This window comes from Anolis sagrei, chromosome 3 (assembly GCF_037176765.1).
Source record: "Anolis sagrei isolate rAnoSag1 chromosome 3, rAnoSag1.mat, whole genome shotgun sequence".
Lineage (NCBI taxonomy): Eukaryota > Metazoa > Chordata > Lepidosauria > Squamata > Dactyloidae > Anolis > Anolis sagrei.
In genome coordinates this window covers 108,564,545-108,591,744 of record NC_090023.1, presented here as the reverse complement: position 1 = coordinate 108,591,744, position 27,200 = coordinate 108,564,545, and the positions used below count along the sequence as shown (strand labels likewise).

The following is a 27,200-nucleotide window of genomic DNA, read 5'->3' as shown; positions in this document are numbered from 1 at the left end:
ACAGCTTATGCTTACAGGCGCCTACATGATATTTTATACAGTGCATTACATTATGCCAATTTGTAATGCACAACTTGTTGAATGCTGTTTCACTTATATGCAGAGAGCTTTGAGTGTCATAGAATCACTCTAGAGATGATAGTGATGCCTAGAAAAGTGTCAACTTCGAGCAGATTATCCAGTGGAAGTTCCTTGCTTTAGAGACTTGTTGCAACTGTTCGTTTTTATGCACTTTTGTAAAAAATGCAACTGTAGAAAGAGATGGCTCTCACTAGAATGCTGATATTCCTAACAGGTTTTTCATGGGGTATAAAAGCAAAGCAATGACTACTAGAAAGTATAAAAACTAGAAACAGGCGAACACAATTTATTGTTACAGGAGCACTTTGATCACAAAAATGTTTTTATTTCCTTGTTATAAGTAGCAGAAAATTGCTCAACAACTTTGTATTTGTTAAGGGTAGATGTCCACATATTAGATTGTTCTAAGTTAGAATCATATTTACAAAATGCCTTTTATCAGTACTACAGCTATCATGAAAATTTTAATAATCACAACTGGGACCTCATCACACTAGCATTTTAAAGAGTAGGTAAATCTTTTGCGCCTGCTTTCAATCCTGTGGATGCCTCCTTCCTGCAGAATTCTGGGGCTTGTAGTTTAGGGAGGTCCCTAAACTACAAGCCCCAGAATTCTGGCTGAGAATTCCAAAGGCTGAGAATTCCAAAGGCTTCTTGGCAGGGGGTTGGACTAGATGGCCCATGAGGTCTCTTCCAACTCTTTGATTCTATGATTCTATGATTCTATGAATTCCAAAGGCCCTGCCCTAAACTACAAGCTCCAGAATTCTGCAGGAAGGAGGCAGCTACAGGATTGAAAGCGGGCGCAGATGCTTTCCTTACTCTTTTAAAACGCTAGTGTGATGAGGTCATCAATCACAACTTGTCTGGAGGCAGCAAGAGAACAATCTCTCTTCCATTTTTAAGGGAATTATAGCATGGTCATCAACACATGCTGACTGTAGGAGACATAAATGCTTTACTATTTATTTACTGCCTAATTTCAGTCTTAGACTGGAAAATTCAAGACTAAAGGTAGCTAAGGTGCAACTGACAAGAAACTGAAATTAGCAAAAACTCAAAGGGAGTCACCATCCCATGTGACAACCTGACATTAACACCTTTAAGAATACTTTGTAATTATAGCTGCATTTGCATACACATTTACATAAGAGTAATATATACTTACTGGGACTGGTTCCATAAACCTGGTGGGATTTACTTAAGCAGCACAATATGTTGTGTGATACTTAAAATTCAGCTGAGTTGTACAAATGGAAGAGATGTGCAATTTAAAAGCCCACACACTTAACATGAAAGGAGAAGGATTGGAATCAGTGTGGTTGTATATCATCAGATTGTCTATAAATTAAGGCAATCCTAAAATGAATCTGTCATGGGGATCCTTGGCAAGAGTTGTTTGGAACTTTTGCTATTTTCATCTTCTGGGAGGCTAAGAGAGTGTGACTTGCTCAAGTTCACCCAGGGGTTTTTAATGGTCAAGTAGGGATTCAAATCCTAGTTTTTAGAGTCCTAATCCAACACTCAAATCACTGTGCTAGATTGGCTCTCAGATATCCATATCAAGTACCTGGTTTAAAGTTCCCTAGAATGTTTAATAAAGGATCATGAAGAGCAGTGTATCATTTGAAAATCATTGAGCAAATGTAATTTTTCTTTAAAAAAAAAAACCTACTGATTTATCTTTTTTAAAAAAAACATTTTATTTTATTTGATATATAACAAACTTTTGTCATACAAGACTTATTTCACTATACATTTATTTATTTATTTAGATTTTTTTTGTATCCGTGGAGGAACTTAGAATGGTTAACAGCAAAATTCAGTGTTATACAATAAATAATGTTATAAAACAACATACAATAAATAAATTCTAAAATACATATAAAACCATTCAGCATGTTTAAAACAACATATACATTATTCCAAAAGTAAATATTCCTTAAATGACACTTTATACATTCCTTAGATGTGTATCAACCACACACACACACATTCCCCCATCCTCCTGGAACAGCAATTCTAAATTATGTCATTGCATCAGTCTTTCCAGATAATCTACGTATTTTACCACCACCAAATTTTCTCTCAACTTCTTTACAGACTTTATACTCTTACCTTTGAATAAACATTAACTTGCACAACTTTGATCATTTATTATCTCGGTTATCAGGATAAACCTTGAGAAAAGAAGTCAAGTGACACTGTAAGCATCTGCTCTCAGTTAAAAAAAAAATCTTATTAACAGCAAAGTGAACAGAAGCTTTTTGGACTACAACTCCCTGAATCCCTCAGACAGAATAACCAATATGGTGAATGAGATTATGTGGATTATTGTCTAAAAAGTAATGTTGCTCATCTCTAGCTAAGCTAGGTGTCTGGCTGAAGTTATGGGGAGCTGCTGCAAGTCAGAGTTCTCAATCCTACTGATTGCTTGAAGCAGTTTCTTCAAATTTGAATTGGTATGAAGCAGATTTCATCTGAGTGTGCAGCTCAGGCCTCTTTTGCCCTCCTTTCACAGAAAAAAGGGGACTTCAAAGGCCATTAATATTCCATAATCATATGTATTATCTTTTAACAGTTTTGATCTCCTCTCCCTTTATGGACATGTGAGAACATTGGGCAACTTTTAAGCTCTGCATTATTTGTATCGTTACTTCTGCTTTTACTGAGAGCAAAAGTAGGTGCAACATGGAAGGGAGACAATCAACTTTGGTAAATACTTGGATGGGAGACTGGCAATTAATACCTGGTGCTGTAGGTATATTTCAGAGGAAGGAAATGGCAAAATGACCTCTTGAGTATGCCTTCCTAAGAAAACCCTATGAAACTCATTGGTTTCCCATGTGTTAACAGGTGACTTGATGTCAGATACACACAAATCCTTGCAAACACATGTATGTTTGTATAAAGGAATTTTGAACATGTACAGAATGTTTTCTGTGCCAATGAGAAAACATTTCAAGCCTTGGTCCTTGTCTCACCAAATGTTTAGGTTTAGGATCCTGGGCGTCAGAAAGGTTATTTCCAAAAAAGCTGCATGAGAGTGTATATACTCCTGGCTACTTCTCTCAACCTTTGCTGTTTATATATTTAGGATTTCATTGATAAAATCGTGAACTATTAGTATGTGCAGGATACAGACATGACGCTTCTCAAGATTGTTTCTCTTAATGCTTCTACTCTGGACTGGAGCAAAGCCCGCGCTTCCTGTCAATGTACAAATGTTATCTTGTGTTGACACAGCAGGAGGCAACAATGCTTGTTTGAGTGGACTATCTGATCATCCTTCAACTCGAGAATTTGTGTTCTATATCATCTGCAAACTCCCACCCTTTGGTTCTGACCCTGGTGGGGACCTACCTATCTCGATTTATCTGGTTCGTTCCCTTGGCACAGAATCAGGGCTGCTTCCAGGCACAACACATTCCTGCACTTGTGGCCAAACCTGTCTGCCCAGGGTGTGCACACCAATGGAAACTGAATACTGGAGGAGTGTGTGATTTCCCATACAAATGCTTGCCTGGTGTAATTTCAAAAAGTTTGAAGGTTTGTAAATTAAACCAGTGGCTCCATGTTCTTTAAGTAGCTACTTAAGTAAAACGGTTAAGTTTGATATGAATATAAATATACATGTATCTGCATACACCTCTGGATACAATACTCCTTGTATGTTCAAGTCCCATCAAGTAACATCTGCAGAAACAAAGGTTACCCAGGAGAGGAACTAACCCCTAGTTTCCAACAGACCTCTCAACCTCTGAGGATGCCTGCCATAAATGTGGATAAAATGTCAGGAAAAAATGCTTCTGGAACATAGCCGTACAGCCCAGAAAACTCACAGCAACCCTGTACACACACACACATATATACACACACACATTCCACAGATATAAAAACTATTTCTATATATCCATATATATATAGTTTCTATATCTATGAAATGTCCAGGGTGGGAGAAAAAACTCTTGCCTGTTGGAGGCAAGAGTGAATGTTGCAACTGGCCAGCTTGATTAGCATTGAATGGCCTTGTAGCTTCAAAACCGGACTGCTTCCTGCCTTGGGGAAAATCCCTTGTTGAATTGCAGTGAGTTTTCCTGGCTGTATGGCCATGTTCCAGAAGCATTCTCTCCTGACGTTTCACCCACATCTGTGGCAGACATCCTCAGAGGTTGAGAGGTCTGTTGGAAACAAGGCAAGGGTGAATGTTGCAATTGGTCAACTTGATTAGCACTGAAGAGACTTGCAGCTTCAAAACCTGGCTGCTTCCTGCCTTGGGAAAATTCCCTTGTTGAGTTGCAGTGAGTTTTCCGGACTGTATGGCCATGTTTCAGAAGCATTCTTTCCTGACATTTCACCATCTATGGTAGGCATCCTCAGAGGTCGTGAGGTCTGTTGGAAACTAGGCAAGTGGGGTTTCTATATCTGTGGAGTGTCCAGGGTGGAAGAAAGAACCCTTGTCTGTTGGAGGCAAGTGTGAATGTTGCAATTGGCCACCTTGATTAGCATTGAATGGCCTTGCAGCTTCAAAACTTAGCTGCTTCCTGCCTGGGGGATCCTTTTGGAGATGTTAACTGGCTGTGATTATTTCCTATCTATTTTTTTTTTTGAGTGTTACTCTTTATTTACTGTCCTGATTCTAGAGTTCTTTAAATACTCTTATCGATTCAAGGTACTTCTATTTTTTATAATTTATGCAATGCTTTTGATACGAAATAAATCACATCCTAGGGCTTCCTTTCTCAAGGAGTATTATCCTCTATTTGTTGGCACTGCTTCTGTCAGGGAGAGGGAAAACGAAACTAAGCAGGAAGCCATGCAATATGAGAAGTGGGCGCTGGGAAGGGGGAACATCTGTTCCAAACTGGAGGGAGGAGCCTCTCGCGCCCTCTTACTCCCCCCACTCAGCTTATCGCTACTCTCGCGATATCTCGGCTCACTTCGCGCTCCCTCCTCTCCCCCCTTCCCAACTGGTTTCCAATACAATAGAAAGGAGCCTGGGCGTGGCTTTGGGTCAGGTGACGCGCGAGGTAGCGAAAGTTAGAGGCTGCTGACGTCACTCCGTCATGTGACGGCCCCGATTGGCTTTCTCGCTCTCGTTTTCTCATTCGCCTGAAGTCGCTGGGCTGAGGAGGAGAGGAGGAGGAGGAGGAGGCCGCTCGTCCGTTTGGGGCCTATTTCCAGTGGCGGCGTTTCTCCTGATACTTCCCCGCTCCTCAGATATGGTGTCGTCGTCGTGGTGGTCGTGCCGCCGGGGCCTGCTCCTAGCGGCCGTCCTTCTGGGTGAGTCTGAGCGGAGAAGGGCCTCCCGCTCCTGAGGCCTCCGTGCGTGTGACGCGCACCGGCCCTTCACCTGAGTGAGCGCCATTGCTCTCCGCAGCGCCTTCGCAGCTTCTCCCCTCAGGCGCCTCGTCACTCCTGTTCGTTCTCTCTCTCTCTCTATCAGGCCTGGGCCAACTTGGGCCCTCCAGGTTGCTTTGGACTTCAACTCCCATAATTCCTAACAGCCTCAGGCCCTTTCCTTTTCCCCCTCAGCCGCTTAAGCCAGTCCAAAACAACCTGGAGGGCCCAAGTTGGCCCATGCCTACTCTCTGTGCAAACCGAGTTATATTTATAGTTCTTCCTAATGTTCAGATGGAATCTCCTTTCTTGTAGTTTGAAGCCATTGTTCCGCGTCCTAGTCTCCAGGCAGCAGAAAACAAGTTTGCTCCCTCCTCCCTATGACTTCTTCTCACGTATTTATACATGGCTATCATGTCTCTTCTCAGCCTTCTCTTCTTCAGGCTAAACATGCCCATCTCTTTAAGCCGCTCCTCATAGGGCTTGTTCTCCAGACCCTTGATCATTTTAGTTGCCTTCCTCTGGACACATTCCAGCTTGTCAATGGATATGAGGCCCAACTGTAAGCGCATAATTAGTTCACGTTTGATGTGCACCTTACACACATAATTATACATAAAATGTATATATTCAGTTTTATCATATTTATTAACTATTGCTATAAGGTAAAGGTGAAGGTTTCCCCTGACATTAAGTCTACTCGTGTCCGACTCTGGAGAGTGGTGCTCATCTTCATTTCTAAGCCGAAGAGTTGGTGTTGTCCATAGACATCTCCAAGGTCATGTGGCCAGCATGACTGCATGGAGTGCTGTTTCCTTGTTGCATCGCCCATCTATAATGTAGATGTACTCTAAAAGTGAAATCTCCCTGCATGGAGCACTGTTATAAGTTATTTAAAAAAAACTTATTACTTAAAAACTTAGAGTGCAATCAAGTCTTATCAACCATTGTTGTCTGGTTTGGTATTGTGACATAGCCTAAGGGCTAATCAATAAAATACTACTACTAATAATAATAATAATAATAATTACTAATTTTGTGCATGAAGCAAAGTTTGTGTAGGTTAATCATACAGTGGAGCCCCCCGCTGTATGATTAACCTACATACAGCGGTTATACCCTTATGCTGGCAGGACTACTGACTGAAAGGTTGGTGGTTCGAATCTGGAGAGCGGGGTGAGCTTCCATTTGTCAAGTCCAGCTTCTTATGTGAGGAAATGAGAGAAGCCTCTCACAGGATGGGAAAACATCTGGGCATCCCCTGGGCAATGTCCTTTCAGATGTCCAATTCTCTCACACCAGAAACAACTTGACTCAAGTCGCTCCTGACACAAAAAAACCCAAACAAAATTCATTTATACCCAGTCTTTCTCACCCCACAGGGTTCTTAAGTCGGCTTACAAAAATCCAGCAATAAAATCAATGCTGCATATAAACACAATAAAACAGTTAAAACAATAAGCAAATAAAACACATGGAACAATAAAACAGATTAAAGGCATATAAAGTTCAGAGTCTTGATTCTGTACTTCTTGCTTAATCCATAGTTCTTATTCAGACTGTGTTGAAATCCATAATGCCTTATTCTCCAAACGCCAGCTTACAGAGCCAGGTCTTTTGTGTTAGCCTATTGCAGCCTAAAAAGAAAAAGGGGAGAGGGAAAACCCTCTAGAGCAGGCATGGGGAAAGGCTGTTAGAAATTGTGGAAGTTGGAGTTCAAAACACCAGGAGGGCCAAAGTTTCCCCATGCATGCTCTAGAAGCACCTTTAAAGCTAATTTATATGTAAGCAGATACTTTCATGGATATCAGTCCACTTTCTCCAGTGATAAAGAGCTATCAAAGCCTTGGATTATTAAACACTTTATACAGTTGTGGGATTTGGCTATAGGAAGATTACTATGGGTATAGTAGTAAAAATGTATGCTATTGCTTTCTTCCCTCTCCTCTAAATAGGTTATATTATGGCTAAATTAAAGCTCTGGCCCTCCAGATGTTGAACTCCAATTCCAATCAGCTTTAGCCAGTCCTGAATGGTTACTGAAATAATAGTTCTTCAGCCACTAATGAACCACAGTTCTTTGAACCTCCTTTGATCCTTCTCTCTAAACCAGGCACCCTCAAACTGGAGCCTTTCAGCTGTTAGGGCCTCCCAACTCCCAGAATTCCAGACCTTTGAACAAGTGGGCTAGGGCTTCTGGGAGTTGGAGGCCCAAACAAGTGGTGGGCTGCGGTTTGAGGATGCCTGCTCTAAACCATCCTGCAAGCGTTTTTCATTTCTCTGAAGGCAGAAGGAAATGACTAACTGCTTTCTCATTTTGTTGTTTGAAACCACTGTAGCATACTATTTGTTGCTGTAGTTCCATTGCAGGCTTTGTCCAAAGTACAAATCCAGGAGTGTGGGTGGATTTCAAACCTTAAACTTTGAGACATAACTTCTCTTGGCCTTTCTTGCCTATATCTTAAGAGTGGCTCTGCATTGTTGTCCTAGTTGCAATGTAACAATGTTTTTGAAGCTTGCTTCCTGTATTCAGTTTCAACTAGGAGCTCAGAAATTAATACTTGTAAGTGTTCACCAAAAACACTTTTAGCAGAGTGCAAACAAGAGAATGTACCTCTCTTCATGTGCTTGAAAACATACATGTTAGCAACTTAATACACTTCAGAACACCAATTAATTCAGAACACACTATCAGTTAATTGTTCAAGCCTTAGAGAAAGTATTGCTTAGTGTTTAAAGCAAGAAGCACATTACTACAGCTGGTAATGGGACATCATACTCTTTTCTCATAACTATGTTCAGCATTACAACAATTCCTGTTGTGAGAAATGGGGATAGCATTCTTCATGGTAGCTAAAACTAAGCTACGAGTGAAGATTTAAATTTTTTTCTCTCCCCCCCTCCCCCCCTTCACTTGTAACTTTGAGTGTTGGGTAGATTATCAAGAAATGTTGCAACCACTTGGTTTGGTAATGTATATGATTTCATCTCTGGCGAGCAACATTTTAACTTCCCTGTGTCTTCATTCTTTGTGTATGTGCGGCAACCCCATTAATTTAATAGGATTGTTTTAGGCAAAGAATGCTCAGGAGTGGTTTGCTAGTTCCTTCTTCTGAAGTGGAACCGGCAGCACTAGGTATTCACCGTCAGTCTTCCATCCAGATATTCACCAGAACTTAAATTTTTTATTTCAAAAATCAGACAGGATCTGGTGTTATTGATCTTGCTGTGTCATGTGAATGTAGGAGTGCTGATTTAGCTGTTTGAACCAAAAGGAGAAGTGACTGATGACTGTATAGCAACTCATTTAAAAGCAGAATTGTTGTTTCTTCTTTCTCCAGTTTCCAGATTTTGTACTTTCACTCCAAACACATCTTCCTGTATACATGGGTTGCCTGTTATTTTCAGTATTGTTTCCACTTGATTGCAGACACAAAATTGTGTAGACATTCCCCATGCTTTGTAAGAAGTGTAAATAGTGTTTTGCAAGAACATATAAATGAATGTTGAATATAACATAGCACTAGTGTTACAAATAAAGCTAAAATTCTTTCATATTCCCTGATCGTTTCTGGTTACTTGAGATGTGCTGTTAAAAATAGGCTTAAGTATATAACACCCCTTGCTATATCATACCACAAACTTTGTATAGTTATATGTTATTGTCTTGCTATTATCTTTTGGCTTTCACGTGTATGTATAGCATTGAATTTTGCCTTTATAATGTTGGAAACCACTTTGAGTTTCATTGGGGGGAAAAAGTGGTGTATAAATGTAGTAAATAAATAAATAATAAATTGTATTGACTTGATTGTAATATTGAAATATCATAAGTAAGAGGCAAATAAAGACAAATGTAATGTAACATTTCTACTAAAATTAATTTATTTTCATTTTTATTTAAAGTATTAACCCACAAGAACTGAGGATTAAAGTATATTGTTTCTTCAATATTTTTTGCTGGTTGTCTTAAGAGTTCCAGTTGCCTGAGTTCTGGTTAACTGATAGTTCACTATATTTCTTTATGATTCAAAGCATCACTTGTTCAAGTATGTATATTTTAAATTGTTTTCTTCCATAAGTAATTTTAAAAGGCTTATAATGTAACTAGCTGTGCCCTGCCACGCGTTGCTGTGGCCTATAGTAAAACTTATCAAAGTTGAGGTAGATATCTGGACTATTATGAAAGAGAGGTACCTACCTATTCCTTCCCCCTTTTCCTCCCCCTTTCTCTCCTTTCTTCCTTCTCTCCCTATTTCTTTCTTTCCTTCTTTCACTACTTGGTTTCATCCTTCTCTCTTTCCTTCATTCCCTCCCCCTTTCTTCCTTTGCCTTTCTTCCCTCCCTGTTTGCTTCTTTCTTTCACTTTTTATTTCCTTTTATTTCACCACCATCATAACAATAACAATAATGCAATGCATTGCCTCTGGGACCTGAGACCTCTCCCATTCCCCCTAAAAGGGTCTCATAGGAACAATAGCATAATAATAATAATAATAGAAATAACAACCTTTACCCGCCACGTGTTGCTGTGGCCAATCTTCCCTCTTTCTCTCCTTCTTTCCCTCCCTCCCTCCCTCCCTCCCTCCCTCCCTCCCTCCTTCCTTCCTTCCTTCCTTCCTTCCTTCCTTCCCATCTTTCCTTCTCCTCTTCTTTCTCTATCTCTTTCCTTCCTTCCCCCTTTTTCTTTCTCTTCTGCTGTCTCTCTTTTCTTTCCTTCCATCTTTCCTTTTCTTTTCTTTTCTTTTCTTCTTCCTCTAACTTTCCTTCCTTCCCCCTTTTTCTTTACCTCCCTTTCTCTTTCTTCCTTCTTTCCTTCCTTCCTGTCTTTCCTAGATTTTGACAGGGCGGGAAGGGGCGGGGTGGGGTTTAGAGGTGGCCTGAAGTAAAAGGAGGTAAGATTGGGGCAGGGGAGTGGTGGAGCGTGGGGTTGCGTGTGTGTGTGCGGCGGCGGGGGGAGTGATGGAGCCTGGGGTTGCGTGTGTGTGTGCGGCGGCGGGGGGAGTGGGGTTGCGTGTGTGTGTGCGGCGGCGGGGGGAGTGGGGTTGCGTGTGTGTGCGTGTGTGTGTGCGGCAGGGTGTGTGTGTGTGTGTGCGGGAAGCGGCGCGGCGGGGCTTGGAGTGGGCATGGTTTCCGCAGAGGGAACGTTGGCCGGAAGGCCATGTGCGCGTGCGATGGAACTTGCGGCTGGACGCCAATGCGCATGCTCAGTTGTTTTGCCGTTTTGTGAGTGTGTTGTGTTGTTTTTCATTTTGAGTAGATATGTTTGTACCTTGTGGGTTGTGTTATGAGCATGGGAATTTTGGTTAAGTTTCGTTGGGTTTTTTTTTAGTTTTGTTCTTTTGCCGTTTTGTGAGTGTGTTGCTGTGTTGTTTTTCATTTTGAGTAGATATGTTTGTACCTTGTGGGTTGTGTTATGGGCACGGGGATTTTAGTTAAGTTTCGTTGGGGGATTTTTGAGTTTTGTTGTTTTGCCGTTTTGTGAGTGTGTTGTTGTGTTGTTTTTCATTTTGAGTAGGTATGTTTGTACCTTGTGGGTTGTTTTATGGGCACGGGGATTTTGGTTAAGTTTCGTTGGGGGATTTTTGAGTTTTGTTGTTTTGCCGTTTTGTGAGTGTGTTGTTGTGTTGTTTTTCATTTTGAGTAGATATGTTTGTACCTTGTGGGTTGTGTTATGGGCACGGGGATTTTGGTTAAGTTTTGTTGGGGGATTTTTGAGTTTTGTTGTTTTGCCGTTTTGTGAGTGTGTTGTTGTGTTGTTTTTCATTTTGAGTAGATATGTTTGTACCTTGTGGGTTGTGTTATGGGCATGGGAATTTTGGTTAAGTTTCGTTGGGGGGTTTTTGAGTTTTGTTTCCTCGTTGGATGCCCCTAACAAATTTATATATATAGATTCAAGTCAGCATTGTTTTCATTGGTTGCAATATTTGTTTCCCACACAATGTAGCAATATTTGAAGGTGTTTGGAATCATAGAATAATTGAATTGGAAGAGACCACATGGGCCATCTAATCCAACCTCCTGCCAAACCACTCTAGGAGTGGTTTGTCTTACTGCATTGTTTTGATGACATTGAAACATAAAGATTAGGGCAATGCAAGCACATACTTGTGATGAATGAGGCAAGTCTCCCTTCTTTACAATGCCAGATTTTTTTCTGTTTGTTGGTTCTACTGATTATATGAACTTCGTTTTTAGGATAACAACTGAGTACAGAGATGTTAACATTCAATAGTTTTAGAGAAGAGTTTATGAATTTTGTTGATATTGGGTGTTTTGTGTGGGATACCATTAAAAACCAACTTTATTTTGTCTATAATAGTATCTCAGTTGTCATTTTGTGTTCAGCTCTTATTCCGCAAAGAGTAAGATATCCTGTAGGATGGGTGAGCAGATGCTCCTTAATAAACAGAAGCAACAGAATATTTATTCTTTCTTTTATCAAATCTTGTATTCTCTCAAAATCTCCTTTGTCTCTGTGCTTCTAAAATATTTTACTAGTGCCAATTTAATTCTTCTCATTTTAGTTGAAAAAGCAGAGGTTTCAGGTTATCATTTCATGTTAACTTCTTAACATATGTTTTTAATCAGATGGATAGCATTAATGTTGTACTGGGGCATAAGTCAGAAATGACTTGAAGGCACACAACAGCTAAGTTTTTCCTAGCATGATGCTTTTTTGGTAAATTTCCACATCCTAGACAGACTTTTCTGAATCCAGGGCATTTTTGCCAAAAGAAAATCACTGGCTTGCGACTTTCCCAGTGTCATACCAAATACCAGTATGCATCTGGTTTAATTGGAAGCAGACTAATGCTTGAGATGAAATTCATATTACCATAGAGTGACAGCAAGCTACACTATTTCTGATATAGTAAGTGTTCTGTGAACTGTTGTGTCTCAATAAAACCATGCAGCATAAAGTATTAATCATGAAAAAGTAGCTGAAATTTTTGATATGGTGTCTTTTTGTGATACATTATTTAGTATCCTGTGGCCAGATGCTTTGCTGTCTACTCTGGAACATTAGGTGTGGAGGGTAACTTGATTACTTATTGGCCAGTCTTATTAGTCTCACAGTACAGACTCTGCCACAGCAGAAAAAAGTCTTACATACTAAGACAAAATGCAATTAATGTCATTTATTACAATTTTCTGCAGCCCAACTCAGATAGATTTAGCAGCAGTTAAGAAATGTGTCCAGAAGCAGCAAACTGCAGGGCTGGTCGATACCTCAAATCTTCTTAACTTTAGGCATTTAGGAACAAAGAAGATAAACAAGGAAAATAAAAAGGATGATAATTCTTCGTGCTTCAGCTAAGCATTCTGCCCCTGTGCTAGATTGGCTTTCTTGTTCACCCTTTGTGCTTTAAGCAATTTTGGCTAACATAGATGAATTTCTAAATAGATTGCTTCCTAATTCAGAGCTTGAAGGATATTGCATTGTCTGAACTTTCAGAAATACTTATAAACTTTTATTAAGGTGCAAGTTAGGATCTTGCAAGTGGCAAAGCTCTCTCTTCCATTCATTTTATGTATATGTTTCACAGAGATGTTGACTAAACATGTAATTAAACATTGCCTGCAGAGAATAATTTACCACAGCTCATGAAGAAGGTATGCAGGCAAATAAAAACTTTCTGACTTAAATTGGTGGAAAGGGTGCCTGCTTCTGTATCAGGAATTTCTGAATGCTCACAAAGAATCAGGCTACAAAGATGAAAGGTAGATTTGGAGTGCAAATGCTGAATCTAGCACCATTTACTAGCTCACTTCAACTAGATTTTTAAATATGAAACATACAGATGGCTTTCCACCAACGTTTGTGTTTGTCTGTGGAGTAGAATAATACCATATTCAGGAAAAGGTGCCTCTCCTCAAAAAGCTGATCCAGCATGAAATTTGGTCCGGAGCAGCTATTTGGCAGGAAGTTGTACTTGCATTGTCTTGATGTGCTGCTCTTAGTCATAAACTTTTCCTTTCCAAGATTTCTGACTAAATTTATGACATTTCTCAACTTAGCTGGATAATGCAGTGGTAACTGTCAACTGTTTTTCTATCACTGGAAACACATTACTACTATTCCATTGCTCTGAAAGTTATAAAATGTGCTACTGCATTATGTGCAAGGGTATATGTATATACCAACATCGTACTCTCCTGTTTTTTATTTGGCTAGCAGTACCCAAACATTCTCTCCTGTAGGACAAGCAATTTTGTATAGATTATACAGATAAAGACAGCTTCATTTGATTCATTTCTCTGCCCACCTTGGTTTCTGTGACTCTCAGAAGACATATTTGAATCTCTTCTATCTTTTTGCACTATAGTTACTTTTTTCCTGATGAAAAGCTCCAGTTCTGCATTGTGCAGGGCTGTAACTAATCATTTAAAATCTACTGAATGACCATTTAAATGACAAAAACCTGTAAAAATGTTACAATTTTAGTGTCTATCTAAATGTAAAACAACTTAACATGATCTTTATACAATAAATATTTGAAAACAAAGCTTTAAGAGGATATAGAAGTGTTAGTGCATTGCCTTGTATAATTAAAATGTTTAAAAGTGTACTTAAAACAGATATCCTCAGTGTTAGGTATGCAAACACAATCTTGTCTAGATGAACTTATTCATTTGCTTGGCTGTTCTACAGTAATAACTCCGCCTCCATTTGTTTTCTTCTGACTTGCCATCAAGTCAAAATATGTGTCTTAAATGGAGCTGTATGCTAGCAACTTCTATGTTTTTTTTCATTTTAACAGAGGAGGAATAGAAAATATTAGTCCACTTTCAAAGTCTACTTTTTTAATGCTGCCACCAGCCTCTATGAATTCACCATGTTTTTGCCCCTCTCCCTGCTGACTATTTTAAGATAAGTAAATACTTTTTCTCCAGAAGGAAGTGACCTAGAAGTTGATATTTTTTTCTCCTTGTTGGTACTGTTTGCATTTGTGCCTTCAGTATCTTGCTTTTAAGAAATTCCCATCCATCATTAACTCCTTTCTCTTTTAGCATTCTTATACATGGGATAATTCAGTATTTTCCTAAATTTCCTGAAGTTAGCTCTCCTAAAATCTAGAATGCATGTCTAGAATGGATCTACTCCAATATGTCTTGTTCACAATTTGGATGATTTTAAAATACTTTTATGTCTTAAATGTGTTCTGATGTTTCCACTGGTAAAGCATACTGTAACTGATGCATTGAATATAGGGACTCTCAATTAGATAAGGATTTCATTGGTTACTGTTTTGTTGCTGGGCACGGATCATAGTTATTATAACCTATAAAGCCCTATTAAAGACCTCATCACATGGAGGTCCAGAAGTCTGAGGACCTCGTGGGAAACCGTAGTGCAGCACCCAGCTTTGTCCCCTTACCATTGTGAGTCATGGCCTGCCATCCCACAATGGTTCCATGCTGCCCCTGGCTTCTTCAGTGAGGAGACAGGTAGTCACCCGACTCCTCAGGGCTCCCTCTTAGTGTGCTGCTGACACAAAGCCCAACTGAGCACCGCTGGAAGTAGCCCTGCATCATTTAATGGGCTCCGATGGACTCCATCGCAACAGCATGTCAGCAGCATACTAAGACAGAGGAAACCCATCTGATGAAGTAGTTGACCTGGAACTAGATTATATGGAAGGCCGTACTCTCACATATGAGCCTATATGTGTTATATATTTTGCAAGAGAAACCACCTGTCCTGGCACATTTGACAGGAACAACCAAGAGAGCCTTCTCAGTGACTGCTCCCAAGTTTTGGAGTTCTTTGCCAGGCTCATTCCATATGCTATCCTTTGACTGACAAACAAAGACCTATATTTATTAAGGATGACTGAATGCCTTAGCTGATTTGCTGCTGTATTTTTGTATTGTTTTTTTTTAATCTGATATAATTATTTATATTGTTATTCATATTTTATTGCTATGTTTTTATTAACCGTAACCCTGTATTTAAAAAAAAAATTACCAATATTATTTTTAGTGAAATCATATGATTTGAGTTTGATGATAGCTTGGTCTTTAGAAGTTGAACATTATCTTGGTTGATTAAAAAAAGGTCTCTTATGAAAGCTGTTAGTCCAAAAAAGTGTGCACGTTTGAAGGAAAGATGACAAAGTTCAGACTAGCATTTTCCAACTTGATGTTCCCCAGATTAGTTAGACTTCTGGTCTGTCTGACAGAGTATGTTGTTTTTGTCTAGCAGATCTGGACAGTAAAACTGGTTTAGAAAGAAGTCATGATTCAGAAACAGCATATGTATTCCACATTAGGCTGGCTAACTATCTACTGAACAGGTTTGCCATCTTGGTAAGATAAAATTTGTCAGCCAAGAACAAAACACTTAATCTTAATGATTTTCACCTGTTTAAAAATAACACATAACTCAAACCGTCCTTATATATTACAGAATAAATGAGAAAAGACTCACAAAGCATTCATAGGCTTGGAACCACATACACATAGGCTTAGCTGTACTGACTGGGATGAGTCCTTAACTAATATCCTCTGGAGAAAAACTGAAGCAATGTTGTTTGGTCTTTGGAGAGAAGATGAGAATCCACTAGATTATCTACATGTATAACAGGAGATAATACAGCAGTTTCACCAAACACTTTTATGTCATGAGAAGACATGCACATTTGAGAAGTATCTCTCTAGTATCCTTTCCCACATTTGTCCCATTGTGTTTTATTATCCAGAAACACCCAGAATTCCTAGCTGTTTCTCTTCTAGATTTACATTTGAAAACTGTTAGGCTTATCTGAGAGGAGAAATAGCCAGTATTGTAGCTGAAATGGAGTGGGTGGAAGAGTATGATTTAGTGCTGGATGCTTAATGGCAGTTAACACCTTCCTGCCTCCACCTTCATGTCCTTTTTTAAATGTAGAAGACTAAACTGTTCTTTTTATAGTATACAGCATGTGATACAGTCTGAATAAATATTTAGCCCTTCCAGATCACTGCTGTTGCTTTTGACGAGAATGATAACTAGAAGCTTGTTAATGAAAAAGGACACTAGCTGAGGTGAACTCAATAGTACTTGCTTACTTTTTTCAAATCCTGTCCCCCTGTAGAGATAAGAGTTTATAATTGCTGTATATACACTTTAGAAAACAGAACATTTAGTTTAATCATGCAGCCCCTTGGTTTTTTTTCTGGAAAAACACTTTGATGTGCCAAAAAAATTCAGTTTATTTATTTTTGTCATGTGATTAGTTTAACATTGTTCGGCAGTTGCGACATAACACTCTTATCAGCCTATTACCAGGAGCTCTAGATAGAAGTGAAGCCACTGCAGATTTGATTAGCCATTTGGAAATGTTGATGCATATGCAGACAATTTTCAGGGAAAGTTGTTCATTCTGACTATACACTTAATGTTTTCTGGAAACAGAAGAATAATATATACAGGATGCCTAAATTTTGTATGTTTATAATTGGAAATTAAGTTAACTGAAAAAATACAATGTAGGGCAAGTAGCAATAGGTGCAAAGTCCAGACTTTCTTAAATCACTTTAATTCTGCTTCCAAATATTATCCCTTCCAACAAATGTCATGGTTAGTCAAAGTGAAAGATTCTCACTAAAGCTGGTTATTAACACCAAACTGCTTGATATTTATTTGTTTTTTATTGACAGGATTTTTGCAAGCATCTTCAACATTTGAAGTAAGAGATAAGACTGGGAAAATATGCATCCTAGCCAACTTCTCTGCAGAGTTCACAGTGGAGTACAGTACAAAAGCAAAAGATGAGGTGAGACTGTTGAAGTGTTGACCAGAGATGTATAAAAAAGTTGGAGCTGATGAAAAGGCTATAATAGCAGATTCTGGGAGGGCTTGGGTCTATATTACATTATATATAAAAGCTCAGAATGAATAATAATGCCTTAAAACAAATATGGAGCTGACAATGTATATTTATGTTTTAATGTATATGGTTGTATTTTATGATATGTTTTATATTGTGTTGGCACTGAATGGTTGCCTATTGGAAGCCATCCTGAGTCCCTCTTCAGAGGTTGAGAAGGATGGAGTATAAATGTTTTAAATAATAATAATAATTTCTAGGTTAAGTTCTGTTACAGCATTTTCAAGAACAGTTGAGTGTTACACTTCTATCTTATTTTTACTTCAAGGAGCTTAAATGGGTTAGAGTTCTCATTTGTCTTCCTAACAGCCTTGTATTGTAAAACAAGCTGAAAGAAGGTGACTGGTGTAAGGTCACAAAGTCAGCCGCCTGGCTGACTGAGGATTTGAATCTGGATATTCACAATTTGAGTTGCAACATTCTAAACACTGGACAATATTCAGGAGCAAAATTGTGTCTTGTACCAACTGTGTGACACACCAGCCTCACAAAACAAGCCAGAATCAGCTGGAGATTCTTCTTAAAAAAAAAACCAAAACCAACAACAACACCACAAACCTGACTATAAAATCAAGGCATGGATGTATGCTTTGTTTTAAAAAAAACCCTGTCATGCATAAAGGCAGTCTTTTTTCTTCAGATGAAAATATTAGAAATATGTAAGGGCTATCAATTATGGCGGGCAGCTTGATGCTTACTCTTCCACCATATCATTGCACTATTTCAGGAAATTTTCTGATGATGCTTTGTGTACAACTTCTCGGGTTTTTTCTTTATCACATTTTCTTATTCTTTAAAACTGAATTACAAAACTAGCAGGGAATGCTAGTTTTGAAAGTAATGGGACAAAATCAGTTATTCACAGGAGGGACCAAGAATCATCAACAAATAAGGGTTCATCATTATTGATATATTAAGACAGCTTTCTAGATTTAGATTACCTTGAGCAGGACTCTTGTAAAGTAGTAGTAGTAGTAGTAGTAGTAGTAGTAATGTTTATTTATATCCCGCCCTAAACTCAGGGTGGTTCACAGCAAACAGCGGCAAACATTCAGTGCCATAAAGTGCAACCAAAATTAAAACAACCATAAATCCAATAAAGCACATTAAACAACAACATCAAGCAATAGTGAGACATTATAACAAATTATGGATCACGTCACTAAAAAATTACAATGTAACAAATGGACAAGACTTAAAATTGGGATTAATAGAGAATTAAAACATGAAATTTAAAAGCCGGAGGAATAAGCCATTTTCATATTCTGTTCCATTTTGTTATGCCAGGTGTTTATATGTCCTCTCTGTATGCTTGAGAGCATAAAAGAGTCTTCAGCTCTAGATTATTAAATATGATTTTCTTTGGGTGAGCAGATGACAACTACTGAATGGCATATGTTCTGTATCAGAAACTAGAGCTGATGTGGTCTAGTTTCTGATGCAGTTTTCTGAAGCAGCATCCCAAATAACCAAACCAAATCTAAAGTTGACCAAAAACTGATTCATAACCCTTTTGGTACTAATGTTGGGGAGTGGTCAAGTGGTCCCTCGTCAAATAAAGATTGGGAACCACTTCTATACTCTGATCTGCTTTTCAACTGACCAGGAGTCCCTCTGCCTTGTCAGAATTTAATTTCAATTTATTAGCACCCACCTAGCCCATTACTGATGACAGGAACCAGTTCAGGATCAGGACATCATCCTTGGCTTTTGGTGAAAAGGAGAAATAAGAGTTGGATGTTGTCTGCATTTATGTGACACTGAACGCCAAAGCTCTGGATGATCTCACCCAGTGGTTTCATGTAGATATTAAACAGCATGGGAGACAGAATAGAGCCCTGAGGCCATAGGCCAGAGGGGTCAAACAGGAGTCACCCAGCACTACTTTCTGGGTCCGATCCTCCAGGAAGGAGCAGAGCCACTGTAGAACAGTACCTTCTAGCCCTTTCCCTTAGAGACGGTCCAGAAGGATAACATGGTTGATGGTATCGGAGGCCACTGAGAGGTCCAGGAGAACCAACAGTGACACACTCTCCCTATCTTGCTCTCTTCGTAGATCATCTACTAAGGCGACCAATGCCATCTCTGTTCCATAGCCAGGCCTGAAACCAGATTGAAATGGATCCAGATAATTGTAATCTGTGGCATGGTGAAAATTATGTTCTGATAGATAATATTTGGTGAGAAAGATGACAGAATTGGACATGATTTTCCCCATGAGCCACCTAAAATTGTTATGAGAATGCTAAATTAGCAGGAACAAAATAGTACTCCATTAGTGATATTACAATATGAACGCTGTATCTGCTGGTGTATCTTTTAGGAATTTATCTGCATATGCAAAACTGGGGGTAATAGCAACCCTATTGAATTGAATGACATCTGGCTCAATCATTCCATAGAGTCACATTGGAGGACCTAGGAAACACCTGAGAAGATAACCACTCTTGTCATTGCCAGTGTGATGCTATGGCCAACTTTCAGTGGAAGCATCCCAAAGAATCACCTGTAGGTCCCAGAAAATGCCTAGAGAGGACATTATATTTTATTCCCCATCAAGGGTTTCTTGCAGATATTAAAATATTTTGGCAGGCAGAGCAAATTAAACATTCATGGCTAGGGAGTCATTTGAAAACTGATCAAGGAGGATTTGTATTGATACAAGTGCTTGTTCCTGACTTGACACATTTCCATAGAAGGACAGTGATCATGGATCAAATGACACTGTATCTCTTGGCTATTTTAGATTTTTAGCTGTTCGAATGCATATTACAATGGTGGTATTGCTTTTATATCTCTTAGAGGAAGACCTTCCAACTTCCGCCTAGTGCCCACGTAAATAAAGAGTCCAGCAGCTGTGGCAAAGAGAAAGAAACATCACAAGTACTTGTAGTTGAATTTGGCACTGGGAACTCCTTAACATTTACATTTCAAAAAAGTAATGATATCTACCACGTCAGTAATTTGACATTCAGCTACAACTTGTCAGACAGCAGCTTCTTCCCCAATTCCTCTGGTGGTAAGTGTGTTCTTTTGAATCTTTGAAAAATTCAAACATGCTGTTTCATCTGGGATGTTGGGGTAGTTCCTGTGTGCATATCACCTACTAGTTCTTTAAAAACATCCACTTTTTGCTACAGGAGAAAGAGAGGTATCCAGAGTTGGCGATATTCAAGCAAACATAAATACAGCATACAGATGTCGCAACAACCACAGAATAAATATGACAAATGTGTCAGTTCTTTTTAGTAATGTTACACTTGAAGCATACCTTCCAAACAACACCTTCAGTAAAAATGGTAAGCCTCCTCGATACGTGGAAAACCTCTTGCAAGCCAGCATAATAAATAAAATGGAAATATTGTTCACGATAGATCAGAGGTTCTCAACCTTCCTAATGCTGTGACCCCTTAATACAGTTCCTCATGTTGTGGTGACCCCCATAACATTGTTTTCGTTGCTACTTCATAACAGTCATTTTACTACTGTTATAAATCATAATGTAAATATCCGATATGCAGGATGAAATTTTCATTTACTGGAACAAATTTGGCACAAATACTCAATATGCCCAAATATGAATACTGGTGAGGTTGAGTTTGTCATTTGGGAGTTGTAGTTGCTGGTATTTATAGTTCGCCTATAATCAATTCTGAACTCCACCAGAGATGGAATTGAATCAAATTGTGCACACAGAACTCCCATGCCAATAGAAAACACTGGAAGGGTTTGGTGGGCATTGACCTTGAGTTTGGGAGTTGTAGTTCACCTGTATTCAGAGAGCACTGTGGACTAACGCAATGATGGATCTGGACCAAACTTGGCACAAATACTCAATATGCCCAAATGTGAACACTGGTGGAGTCGGGGGAAAATAGACCTTGACATTTGGGAGTTGTAGTTGTTGGGATTTATAATTCACTACAATCAAAGAACATTTTGAACTCCACCAATAATAGAATTGGGTCAAACTTCCCACATGGAATCCCCATGACCAACAGAAAATACTGTGTTTTCTGATGATCTTTGGTGACCCCTGTGACACCCCCTCGCGACCCCCTCAGGGGTCCCGACCCCCAGGTTGAGAAACACTGTGATAGATGAAGATTGAGAAGCAGCATGGTATAGTGGTTTGGGTGCTGGGTTTCTAGAGACCAGAGTATAAATGCCTGCTCAACCAAAGAAACTCATTGGGTGACCTTGGGGAAGTCACACTCTCTGAGCCACAGAGTAAGGCAAGTGCAGTCCCCCTCTGAACAATTCTTGCCAAGATAGGTTTACCTCGGGGGTCACCATAATTTGGAAATAACCTAAAGACGGAGAACAAGAGACCTAGACTGAAGTTGAATGGTGCTGTTTGGTAATTTTACAATTGTTTATATAATCTGTTCCTGATTAAGAAGTTCACAGAACTCTATATGAAGGAGGATTGGGAAAGCATTGGTCCCAAAGGCTGTTTTAAGCCCCCAGAGTCTCCCAGTACTTTCCAACACCAAGTATTTTTTTTCTGTAAATGTTTTTGATGTGTCCTCTGGTGGTATGGACGGAGGTCATTTCAGCATGTTTCTTCCCATAAGCTGAACCTTTTTTTTCATAACCAGGAGGCAAAACAGAATTAGAAAATTGCCCCTATCCACCTTTCTGCCTCAACATCCTTTTCTGCCAGACATTTATTTCAGATGGCAAAAGAAAAGTTTAGGGACCTAGTTTCTACTCCTTTAATAATTAAATTCAACTAAGGAGGATATGGAGCCAACATAGTGTGGTGGTTTCATGGAATTGTAGAATCATAGAGTTGGAAGGAAACCACATGGGCCATCCAGTCCAACCCCCTGCCATGCAGGAAAAGCACAAAGTACCCCTGACAGATGGCCATCCAGCCTCTGTTTAAAAGCCTCCACAGAAGCAACTTCCACCACACTCTTGAGGCAGAAAATCCCACTGTTGAAAGGTTTTTACGGCCAGAAAGTTCTTCCAATCTTTTAAGCATGGGTTTATGACTGAGAGGTCAGAGGTTGATTCCCTACTCAGTCATGAAACTTGCTGGATGACCTTGGGCCCGTCACAGAATCTCAGCCTCAGAGGAAGGCGATGGCAAATTCTTCTGAACAGTTCTTACCAATGTATTGTCGAAGGCTTTCATGGCTGGAATCATTAGGTTCTTGTGGGTTTTTTCGGGCTATAGGGCCATGTTCTAGGGGCCTGACGTTTCGCCTGCATCTATGGCACCTCTGAGGATGCTTGCCATAGATGCAGGTGAAACGTCAGGAGAAATGTCTCTAGAACATGGCCCTATAGCCCGAAAAAACCCACAAGAACCTAATAGTTCTTACCAAGACAATCCTGTGATAACTTTGCCTTAGAATTATCATACATTAGAAATTACACAAAAGCATATGACAACAACATTAAAAAGGAATTGGGCCCTATAAAATGTATTTTCTGGAAAGGAAGCATTTTGTGCTAGGTAGATATATCATTGGGATACAGTTTAGAGAAAATACTAATAGAATGAATTGAGGAAGAGGACCCTTGATTTAAAATTTATTTAAAATGACACCTAGCAGTGATAGAATTTTAGGAAATTCATAATTTAAAGCACCAAAAAGCAAACTTCTGCCAAAAGTTCAACCCCCATATGTAATTAGGGATAAAATGGGAAATGCTAAAGATCTAGGTACACAGTAGTTAGGAAAAAACAACTTTGTAAAGAGTGCTGGACTGATTGGCTGACCTGAGAACAAAGAACAAAATTTAAATGATAATTGTGCCAAGGAATAGTCAATTTTATGTATTTTTTTAACTTTCTGCTTTCTTTGCTTGAGTTGAGTATAAGGATTTCATAATACTAGAAACATATAGCATAGGTAGCCTTTTATTACTAGCTCTGTGATTTGTGACTTCTACTTTTCAGATAGCGTTTGTGCTGAAGATAAAACTTCTACTGTTGCGCCCCCAATCACTACCCACATACCTACAACTACCAGTCCGGCAGCACCCACATCCTCACCCACTCAACCCCCAGAGGTTGGACAATACAATGTGTCTGGACCTCATGGGATCTGTTTGCTTGCTAATATGGGTCTGCAAGTTAATGTCACCTACAGTACAAAAAATAAGGTAAAGTTATTTTATTAACTTATGTCAATGTCAATAAATGGGTGAGGAGCCATCTTGTGCCTCTTTTCCCTTCTATTTCACTTTCCAACTCAGAGATTCCTGTGATTTCTAATTAAAAGAAAACCCCACTGGGTTATAAAATACTGCTGTTTAGTACCTGCCAGTTCAGTGACAGGGAAGAGTATTATTATCTTGGACTACATTTTGGGTTAATAGGCTGATGTGTCAGTAAGAGACATGTAAGAGACATGTAAGAGAAACCTGATTAGGATGGCAAAATAGGAATTTGAATAAACACTGCTCTAGCATTGATGTTCTTGAGTAGATGGAACTCCAGCTGAGCTGAGGAAATCATCCAGTGTCCCTTGCCTTCAGGGATTCTTGAGAAGTGTTCAAACACACCCCGTCATCCTGATACCTCTTGGCAGCGGGAAAACACTAGTGTATCGATTTCCCTCATTGGACTGTTGCGGGGCGGGAATTTGGGAGGAACTTCGATCACAGTTTGCCTTCCCATTCTATAGTTTTGCAGTCATAAACCAGTTAATACAGAAAAAAATGCATATTACTACTTCATCCCCTAATCGAAAGCATAAACTTCCTGTCACAATAACTTTTTTTCCCTTTACCCAAGACTAGTAAATCGGAGTTGCTGAATCTTCCACCAACCGCAAGGGTCTCTGGAACCTGTGACAATTCTTCCATTATTCTAAACTTGACATCTGAGAGCACCAGTCTTAGTTTCCAGTTTGCACAGGTAACTGTAATGTAATACAATACTTTACAGAATGCTTAAATTATGCTCACTGTAGCAGTTCATTTCCATTACTCTCAGTGCAGTTCATGTAACTCTACAGATAGAGATATAGAGGGTCTGAAATGAGCATCTGCCATGAAAGCCTCCACAGTATTTGGCCATGTAAATATTTTTCGCACACAGTTTTCATGCCATCAGGAGGGGTAGGGAACACCAAACCCATATAGACTGCACAGCATATTTCAAACAGAGAACTTTTAAAATTAGCAGGAGGTCAGCCTTATTTTAGTGTAATATAAGGCAGATTTTGTAAAGAAATTAAAATTAATAGATTTAACCTTTTTTTAAAAGAACACAACTACTGAGAAGTACTTTCTGCAAGGCATCACTGTGACTGCAAATCTGCCTCCTGAAGCTACAGGTAAGACAATTTTTTAAAGAATCTTAAAATGCAATCCTCATTCTGAAAAAGGCAGTTCAGACAGAGCAATCCTCCGCACTTCAATGGTGTCAACCATAACACTTATTTCCCAACCCTTTACAAAAACTTTCAGACCTCATTCTAGATATCATTGCAGTGGGAATGGGTTGGTGTATTTAGTCTTCCCCTGTCCATGCTTGTTCAGGTCCAGCATATATGAAATGTGATCCCAAATAATTTTGTTCATGTTCTTTCGCTCAGAGAAAAATATTAGCTATTCCAACAATACCCTGAATGCCCTGAGAGCTTCAGTTGGGAAATCTTACAAATGTATCGCTGAAGAGAGTATCTGGATCTCGGGCAAAGCTGCAGTCAACATATTCAACATCCAACTCCAGGCTTTCAAGATTCCAGGAGATAAGTTTGGAGCAGGTGAGGTGTATACAGTCCTGCTGGCAGGCAATTAGTATGTCAGAAATGTGTGTAATCCATCCTCTAGACTGGGCAGTGGATGTTTTCCAAGCATCAGCTTATAGGACAGATGGCTATTATAACCTGCGCCATGTTGGTTTTATACTACCAAGTAGGTAAAGCAAAACAATACTATTCAGTAGAACTGCCCTGAATTTATAAACCTTTCCAACACCAGCCAGTGACAGGTTGGGAAACATGAAGTTCACTATCTTTGTACATGGTATTTGTGCTAAATTAACATTTAACCTTTGTCTTTTCATGCTGTTAAAAACAGAATAACTGATATTTTAAAAAGCTAACCCAATTCAAACTGCTTAATAGCAGGGTTTTAAAAAATCATTTCATAAATGTGATCAAGACTAGAAATCCTAGTGTCCTATTAAACATGCTTGTTTGTTAAGTAAAATGTACCTTTGCTGTTTTTGCCAAGTGACAAATGAGCTCTGTCCCAGATTTATTTACATGTATGTAGTAGTAAGCAATACGTGAATAGTATTCTAGATTCATAAAAACACATTTTTAAAGAATTCAACAGTCTGGCACACAATTCTGATATTTCATTATGTTTAGTCATATTATTTGTTTTCTCTTCATTAGTACAATTCCAGATTTAAAACTTTTCTTATTTCTTTCTTTGCAGTGGAAGAATGTCAGCTGGATGAAAACAATATGTTGATCCCCATAATAGTTGGTGCAGCTCTTGCTGGACTTGTTCTCATAGTATTGATTGCATATTTAATTGGCAGAAAACGTAGCCACGCTGGCTATCAAACCATTTAATGATTTGCACTTAATTAAACCAGTGTGGAAGAACAGAGGTTGCAAGAAGCAGATCCATTGATTACCCCCATTCCCATCTTCCCCTCAGATAGATTGATATGAGGGAGCACAATCTTTTTCCTTACCAACTGTTTCTTGCAGTGTCTGCTTTACTAAATGTGAAATCCATCGTGGCATTTAACTATGCACAAAGGATAACTTCTATAATTCTGTTTAATTTGCTAATGGGTTTAAGTATTTACCCACCTAGAAACAGGCTGAAGTTTTAAGAATGCTTTTCTGAATTGGCATGGTTTATTTTTAATGTCAAATACTTCAAATGGGTGTGACATAGTAATTCACATTCGTTCACTTAAATTCAGATTAATTGTATCTAACAAAGGGAAACTTCCACTTCTGGTATTACCAATCTGTGCTGAACTTAGTTACTGCACTTAATGCAGCTAAAATGTAATGACTGGCCTATTCAATGCCATTATTCCCACTTTGTTTCTACCTAGGTATGTATCAGCTTTAAAGGCTAAACTCTGGTATATGCAAAGTGTGAAGATGCAGGTTGGCCAACTCTTTTAAGATATTTTTGGTTTGTCAAGTTGGTAGGAGCTGGCCCTTTTTTACATGAAAATGGGTGTTACTTTATTTTTTGTAAAGTGAATTTCAGTCTCTTCATCTGTTGGAAATTCAAAGGAGATCCTCTTTCTGTACATGTGTACAATAGACTTCAATCTGCTAATTCTTGCTTTGACTTTGGCTGGGACTGTACACTACAAGGATCAGTTATGGATGCATTGCCTGTAACAGTGCTAATAAAGACTTTTCTGTACGTTGTCAGTGTTCTGTTAAGCAGCATCAAGGCTATTTATTATAGTCTGCAGTCCAAAGGTTGAAATAGAGAGGGCTTACCTTGACTAAGAATATTTATTCAGTGCAGTATGTTGTCTCATTAACCTGCACATTTTATTACATTATTTAAGAATAATCAAACTTGGTGTTCAGGGATGTTTCCTAGGAATGATTACTCACTTTATCTCACAAAATTCACAGGTTAGTCTACTGTAAAATTAATTTTAAAAGATTAGATTTTTCAACAGGAGTTTAGATAAATTAATACAGATTAGAATCACAATGGATGCAATAGTAATCCGACTGCCTAATGCTTAGTTGTGTTGGGGAGAAATGACCTCCTGGTCCTTCAAAAGACAACCTCAATACATCTATCTGTAGGATTATATTCTAAGAACCATATCTACTATATTTCATAGTAAACCTTAACATAAATCACACATGTGTTGGGGTGAGATTTTAGATTTTCTAGCATCTAGCAACTGGAAGAATGGCTGGGAATTCTGGT

The 27,200-nt window shown here is 38.9% G+C and overlaps 1 protein-coding gene across 1 annotated transcript; it reads left to right on the top strand.

Moving 5' to 3' along the window:
* The first annotated feature begins 5,123 nt into the window (after positions 1 to 5,123).
* Positions 5,124 to 26,672, top strand: LAMP1 (lysosomal associated membrane protein 1). Its single transcript, XM_060769649.2, has 9 exons — positions 5,124 to 5,364; positions 17,068 to 17,183; positions 20,100 to 20,316; positions 20,438 to 20,596; positions 23,212 to 23,417; positions 24,052 to 24,174; positions 24,526 to 24,595; positions 24,857 to 25,027; positions 25,710 to 26,672. The coding sequence occupies exons 1-9, from the start codon at positions 5,304 to 5,306 to the stop codon at positions 25,847 to 25,849; spliced, it is 1,263 nt and encodes a 420-aa protein (XP_060625632.2). The 5' UTR covers positions 5,124 to 5,303; the 3' UTR covers positions 25,850 to 26,672.
* The last annotated feature ends 528 nt before the right edge of the window (positions 26,673 to 27,200 follow it).

Excerpts from the sequence above, each read along its gene's own strand:
- LAMP1 (XM_060769649.2), top strand. The coding sequence starts at position 5,304 with ATGGTGTCGTCGTCGTGGTGGTCGTGCCGCCGGGGCCTGCTCCTAGCG. Across the intron at positions 20,317-20,437 it reads CTTCCCCAATTCCTCTGGTG|GAGAAAGAGAGGTATCCAGA; the intron begins GTAAGTGTGTTC and ends TTTTTGCTACAG. Across the intron at positions 24,596-24,856 it reads TCTGCCTCCTGAAGCTACAG|AGAAAAATATTAGCTATTCC; the intron begins GTAAGACAATTT and ends TCTTTCGCTCAG.